Source organism: Chrysochloris asiatica, unplaced genomic scaffold (genome assembly GCF_000296735.1).
Source record: "Chrysochloris asiatica unplaced genomic scaffold, ChrAsi1.0 scaffold00337, whole genome shotgun sequence".
Taxonomy (NCBI): Eukaryota; Metazoa; Chordata; class Mammalia; order Afrosoricida; family Chrysochloridae; genus Chrysochloris; species Chrysochloris asiatica.
This window is the reverse complement of record NW_006408855.1, coordinates 292,490-299,686: the sequence shown is the minus strand read 5'-3', so window position 1 is coordinate 299,686 and position 7,197 is coordinate 292,490. Positions and strand designations below refer to the sequence as shown.

Here is a 7,197-nt window from a genome sequence, read left to right as displayed (position 1 = left end):
TCTGTTTCTGTTTTTTGGGCCTATTCAGGAGTTATCTGTGGCCTTAATACTTAGATGGGTGTGTGTTTTTGTATTTTTTATGCTTTCTGATTGCCTCTGGGTAGATGTGTTCAGGAGATGGTCTTCCCTTTTCACTCTTCTTCCTGAGAAATTTCAAGATGCCACTGTTGGTCGTTGGCACATGACTCGGGATTTAAATTTCAGCCTATTTCTTTTTTTGTCTGCCTGTCCCGCTCCACAATCCCCATTCATGCCTTTTTCCTATTAATAAACAGTTCAGGGCCAGCTGTGATTGTTTTGCACTGTCATTTGGTTTTAACTGGAAACTGTCACTTTAAATTTCGAGGGGATCTGTACGCTTGCGTAGTAGAACTCTCTGGGGTTGGGGTTGGGGTGTCTATTCACTCAGGCACCCCCTCTACTCACCAGAATGGAAGTGCACAGACAGCAAGAGACCAATGAACAGATACAAAAAAAAGAATGTCCACATCTTTATCTCTGAAGTTCTGTCAGGCGTCCGTGTCTGCTCTGATCCTTCCCCCGCTTGGTCTCACCTAAGATGGCAGCTCCGGAAGCAGCTGAGTGTCTTAAATTAGAAAGCAATGGATTTTTTGCTTCTGCTACAAATTTCCCTAGCTGTAAACCTTCCAAACGTCTAAATATTCCTTTATATGTGTTTCAGAGTTCTGGGACCATCCTGAGCCTGCTTGGTCAGGTATTCTGTGTTGTTGCTAATAGAGCTCCTCACTGCACTTCCACCCAATCCTCCATCTTGTTTGTTTTCCTAAAAAGTTTTTAATTTGATTTTCGAATATCTCTCAGAATGTTAGGATTGAATTAAGGAGGTGACAGTGGAGATAAGAGAAGCACCTGGTTGGAGAGAGAGTTAAATAGATTTATCCATGTATTTGGAATTATAGGAGAGGAATCAAAAATAATGCTCTGGTTTCTGGCTTCAGCAACTGGGACCAATTTACTGAGTTAAGCAAGGCTTGGGAAGGGACTGGTTTACAGGGAAAATCATGAGTCTTGCTCACTGTAAGATGTATATGAGATATCTAAGTAGAGGTCCAGTAGGCTGCTGAATATGAGATCTAGAGAGAAGAGAGGTCTGAGCTGAAGTTAGAAATTTGAGAGGGGCATTAGTACATAAATAGTATTTGAAGTTTCCTCGCAACCCCTGTTCATTTATTCTACAAATATTTATTAGATAATTCTAAGTCTTAGGGATGCAGAAGTGAAAAAGGCCTATCTTTATCCTTGTGTAACATACACTCAGTGCAGCAGCTTGTATATAGAGAAAGGATAGGATGGCGCCTTTGTCTAGATAAGCTCAACATGGGAGGTCACAATGTATACTTTGTGATGAGGTCTCTGATACAACTGGGCAGTAATGAAGGACCCTACTGACTGATAATCCCTCCTCCTGCAGGGAGGATACAGGACACACCACACGCTGTCTCTCTGCTCTCGCGGCTTCCATTCCAGACCATCAGAGCCACCTTTGAGGTGAACAAATGGATAGGGAGACAGTTGATGAGGGCCAGGGAGGAGGTATGGTATGAAGGATAGAAGGATTTTGGGGGTGTCTGTGGCTTCAGCTCTTCATCCTTCCCATTTCCAGGTAGACAAACCAGCTTGTTGCCAGTCACGAGCCGTGGCCTAGATCAGATATGAGGCGTTGGTGGCAGATTTTTGTCCTGTGGGTCTTCTGTGTGCTCATTCTGTGGCTAGTGGTTCCCTGCCTGGATCTGACGCCTAAATCAGTTCCCCAGGAAGAACTGATGCACTTGGTAACATGGTGTTACAGTTGTCCTTGGTTCAAATTCAGGAAAGATGCTTGCTCTTCTGGAACCCTCAACTGCTCCCCTTGCCACCAAATAGCTGGAGAATCCAACTGGTTTGATGCAAGCTACAAGAGGACTGTGGAGTTCCTGAAGGGAGCAAAAGAGTCTGTGAGCTCAGATGCAGTGCTCTGGTGGTTGGTCAGTGACCAGCATTTGGTCCAGTCCCATCTCTTATCTACCCAGGGCCAGCAGCCAAAACCTCCAGCCTCAGCCTTGACTTAGTGCAGTTCCCTTCCTCACAACTCCAACCCTTGACCTCCACCCCTGGTCCCATGGGCTGCTCTCACCAACCCCATTTTGTTTTCTGTCCACTGGCTGCTGATACTGGTCCCCAGCCCTAAGTCTCCTTCCTCTGCTCTTTCTAGGACCTGAGCTCAGAAAGCAAGCTTAGACACATGTGGAGGAAACTGCTGACAGTGATTCCCAGACAATTGGGCAGCCATTTTGCTCTCTACTGTAGGACTTGTGTGGTGATGGGGAGCTCGCAGATCGTGTGGGGCTCCAATCACAGCATCAGCCAATATGCCAGGTGGGTGCTGAGGAAATGTCAGGGAGCAGAACAGCCAGGCAACCCACTCCTACCCCGAGTTCTGTCAGCTTCTTCCCTTCTCAGGATGAAGCAGGCTTCTGCCCAGGGCTTTGAGAAGGATGTGGGGAACCGAACCACGGGGTGCATCAACTATCCCAGGAACACTGATCATCAAGATTCCCGAAGTCAGCTGTTGCTGCTGTTGCTGAAGCTGTCCGATCTGGCATGGCCCCCAGACACCCTGAGTGAGGAAGTGGTGGTCTGGGAACACAGAAATTCTTGGTATGGGGTAAGGGGAAGCCACCCCAGGTGAAGATAGCGAAGGTTCTAGGGAGAACCTCTGCTGGTTCATTGTGGGGCAACTCCAGGACTTTTCTAAGCCTTGGGGGCTACTGAAACTCCCCTATCTCCCATTTTCCCTTAGATTTCAGAAGATTCCAGTTCCCCAGTAGAGTGGAAGACCACAAAGATAAGGTTAGGGGAAAGGGAAGGAGTAGGCTGTAGCCCTAGGTCAGCCCCCTCCCTCTCTTTCCCAAATCCTGGTGATTCCCATCATCCTCCACAAATACACACAGGGCAATTAGTTCAATGACCAGAGTAAGTACTCATCCTTGGGGCTGGTGGCTCTGTTCCATGCCTTGCACATCCATCTGTGACCAGGTAAGAAAGATTCTTGTTCCTTCCTCATTTAAAACTTATGTTCCCCAATGCCTCTAGCATAGAGTCAAAACATTCTACCTGGCTATGACTTCTGGCTATGACCGGACTGTGGACAGTTTAAACCCACCAGCTGCTTCTTGGAAACCCTATACAGGTTCACTATGAGTTGGAACTGACTCGCTGGCACTTAACAACAACATTCACACCTCAGAAACGTCAACCATTCAAGATTAAAAGGGTAGCATTTACTTGAGAACAAAAATTCAGAAGGGCTGGGAAAGAAGAAGGAATGGAAATAAGGATCTCAAGGAGGAGGTGGGATACATGATGTTACAATGAGGGGATGGCAATCATTGAGATTAGACAAAGTGTATGGTTTGTGGAAAGAAAATCTGATGATCTGCTCTGTATGCCTTCACTCAATTCACAACAAAGAGTTTTAAAAAATAACACCAACAGGTAGATGTTTTATAGTAAGGAGGGGGGTGATTAACTTTCCAGTCTAGGAGCAGAGGTCCCTAGGACCATCAAGGGAGAAGAGCAGATAGCGGGACCCTACCCAGAGAAGCAGTGATGCCTGAAATGGAGGCAGAGATGATGACGTGGAGTGATGGAGCAGCTGGAGACTTTAGATCCAGAGAGGGAGAGCGACTATGTGCTGAAGACCTGGGGGGCATGGGGGGAAGGATTGCAGGGTATACCCTTTGGTTGGTTGATGATGCATGGAGGGGATTGTAACCATGGCAATGAGACAATATATGATAGAATGAATGTAAAATTAATGTTCTCCCATGTAAACTATCACATAATTCACAATAAAACATTTAAGGAAAAAAAAAGTGAAAAAACAACAACAACATAAATTCTATGTGGGTGTCAAGATCAAGCTCCTCCCCTCAGACTCTCAGGCTCACATGCTGGACTTCTTGGAGTTCCCCAAACACAACAGCTGCCCCGTGACTTCTAACACGCTGTTCCTTTTAAAAGCCTGAAATGCCTTTCTCTTATCTCCCTGGGGGAATCTTCTCTTTGCTTTCATTTTGAATTATAGCAATTAGCTGGTAAAACCCCTTTCCCTTTTTAAATTTTATTGTGGTAAAATAGATATAAGAAAAATGATGCTATTTTCACCATAGTGTCACCATAGTGACACTAATTGCATCCCCACAATGTTGCACAGTCATGACAACTATTTTATTCCAAAAGTTTTCATCACCCTAAACAGCCAGTTGAGCCTGTCTTTTCTGGGCCCTGGGGAGTCATTTTGTGAATGTGCTCTCTTACTGTGTCCAGCGTCTGTCTTCCCAGGAGAAGGTGAAGAACATTTCCCCTCCCAGCTCCAGGAGGCAGTCCAGCACACTAGATGTTGAGTGAGGGCAAATAAGGGCAAAGACAGATTCAGTCAGATGACTCACACACTCCTCTCTCATCCACCAGGTGACCTTCTTTAGTTTTGACTCAGAAAAGCGAGGGAAGCGATTCCATTATTGGAAGGCTAGTCATTGGACCAATGGCTCCAGGGTGATACTGCCCAGACATGGTGCAGAAGCAGGAATGGAGGCTGTCCATCAGCTAAAATATGCGGGCATGCTCAGTGCCCCCAGCAAGCTCTCATCCTTTGGGTTCGAATGCAGAAGAGTCTTGGAATGGCAGAAGCAGCAGGAGTGTGGGGGCTTTAAGGGTTAAAAGGCAAGAAGAAATGGTTGGGAGATCAATCTGATATTGAATAAAGTTCTGGCTTGATTCTCTTACCTGAAAGTACTCGTAGCATGTGAGCAAAGAAGGGCTAGGTTTGATTTCCAAATATCAGAGGCAATAATCCTTGGACTAGGCAGATGGGGTAAATTGAGAATGAATCCCATGCAAAGTAAAACCTTGAGTTCTTGGGGTGGCTTCCCACCTTTTGCCCCTTGGCCACTCAAAGAAAAGAGACAAATCTCCTTGTGGCGTCCTACATTGGTGGATTTTTTTTTTCTAACTCAGATTTTCTCTAGAGGTTCAGCTCTTTGAGGGTCCCAGTTTTTTGTAGCTGGCCTCATTTCCAATTTCAATACCCACATGGGCAAGAAACAACAAAAAAATCTCAAGCCTGTTGCCAAGGAGTCTAATTCATTAGCAATGGTACAGGACAGAGTAGAACTGCCCCAGAGGGTTTCCAAAGCTGTCGTCTTTACAGGGAGGAGAGTGATGGCTTCATACAATAAACACTGAACTGCAAACCACAAGGAAGGTGGTTCATGCTCACCAGTTGTTCCATGGGAAAAAGTTGACGCTTTCTGCTCCAGCAAAAATTTAAAGCCTAGGAAACTCTATGTAGGGTTACTATGAGTCGAGCCAGAACTAACTTGAGGGCACTTAACAACAACAGTCCTCACAGGACCAAACTGACTTGAGGAGTGGCTGCTGGGTTTGGACCTCTGACCTTTCAGTTAGCAGCTGAGTGCTTAAGCATCATGCTACCAGGGCTCCTTACATTGTTTTTGGTTTCAACTCATAGTGACCTGCAACCCGTGACCCTATAAGGTTTCTGAGGCTATAAATCTTTGTGGGAGCAGAAAGTCTCATTTTTCTCTCACAGAGCAGCTGGTGGACTTGAGGCACCAATTTTGTGATTCCCAGTACAATTCTTACCCTGCAGTGCTACCGCACTCCCTATGTAGACATTGTTGTTGTTGAATACCCTAGAGTCGGTTCCAATTCATAGTGACTCTGTATAGCATTTCCAAGGCTTTAAATCTTTGTGGGAGAAGAGTTTTATCTTTCTCCCACAGAGGGGCTGGTGGGCTGGAACCGCTGACCTTGTGGATTTTGTTGTTGTTGTTGTTAAGTGCCATCGAGTCGGGTCCGACCCATAGCGACCCTGTACAGGGTTTCCGAGGGTTGTGGATTTTAGTTCAGTGCTTATCGTATGGAGCCACTGTACTCCAAACCCCTAAATTCCTTTGTGCCAGACAGAAATTTCCAGCTTATTTTTTCAATTTTCTCTTGTCTGGTATCTGGAGATATCCTGTTTTTCTTTCACTCTGCATTTAAAATAATTATTAAAATTATATATGTCGTTAAGTGCTGTCAGGTTGGTTCGAACTCTAGCAACCCTGTATAGAGTTTCCAAGGACCAGCTGGTGAGTTTGAACCGCCAACCTTGTGGTTCAAAACAAACTTGCAGTCCAGCACTTGCTTTATCCCAGTGCCACACTAGAACTCTATATGTGTATATATATATATACTTGTAAATTTTCTGGTTACCTCAGGAAGGATCACAAGACACTAAGAATGGTATTGCGGGGGGTGGGTGGAGACTGGGTAATTAGGGAACAAGAGACTCTTTTCATTTACTTTTTGTATCTTTTGGATTATGTAAAGACACATATTATCCATTTGAAAATATAGTTCAAAATGTTTAAATTTTATTTTGGTCCAGCATTTCTGGGTGTTTGTAGTGGAAAGGTTTACAGGTTATCTTTGTGTGTTGATGTGTGTTTGTAAAAATACAAGGGTTAGTAAAAAAATTATCCACACTCCAGTTATATTAAAATGTCCATCCTTGTCCACGGCTGGTGACAACATCGAGCATGCATGTGAAATGATTCTGAGGAAGAGATTAGTGAAAGTAGATTATGTGGCAAATCAGTCATGGCTCTGCCTATGAAATAATCCACCACAGACTTCAGTTTCAAAAAGTTTGTGTAAGATGAGTACCGAAACAGCTCATGTAAGAGCATAAATAGAAGCATTTGGGCATCTGCAAACAAAATTTGGATGGATACTCAAAGAAAGGTAAAAGCTTCTTAAAAAAAATAGTTACTGGTGATGAGACATGGATTCATCACTATGAACCTGATAGTAAATGGCAGAGCAGTTGCTGACCAAGAAAAAGTTCAAAAGTCAACCGTCAGCTGGAAAATTGATGTTTACATTTTTCTGGGATTCTCAAGGGCCAGTATTGGAACACTGCCATGAAAATGGCTCCCTGAAGAGTTGAAGCTTAAACTTTAGATTAGAGGACTGATATCCAAGGGTATTGTGATCTTGCATGACAATGCACGTCCTAACACCTCTGCCCACACTGTTGACACTGTGCAAAAACTTTATTTTGAGGTGTTAAAGCATGCTCCCTATAGTCCTTGATCTTGCTCCACTGGACTTTCTCTGTTTGGTCCT

The 7,197-nt window shown here is 44.5% G+C and overlaps 1 protein-coding gene across 1 annotated transcript in view; it reads left to right on the top strand.

The window, feature by feature from the left end:
- Positions 1-1,673: 1,673 nt before the first annotated feature.
- LOC102822421 (CMP-N-acetylneuraminate-beta-galactosamide-alpha-2,3-sialyltransferase 2-like) overlaps positions 1,674-7,197 on the top strand; it is an 18,472-nt gene continuing 12,948 nt past the window's right edge. The window contains exons 1-3 of the mRNA XM_006875730.1: positions 1,674-1,985; positions 2,213-2,376; positions 2,461-2,665. Of these exons, the coding sequence (XP_006875792.1) occupies positions 1,674-1,985; positions 2,213-2,376; positions 2,461-2,665 (681 nt within the window). The remainder of the gene's footprint in view (positions 1,986-2,212; positions 2,377-2,460; positions 2,666-7,197) is intronic.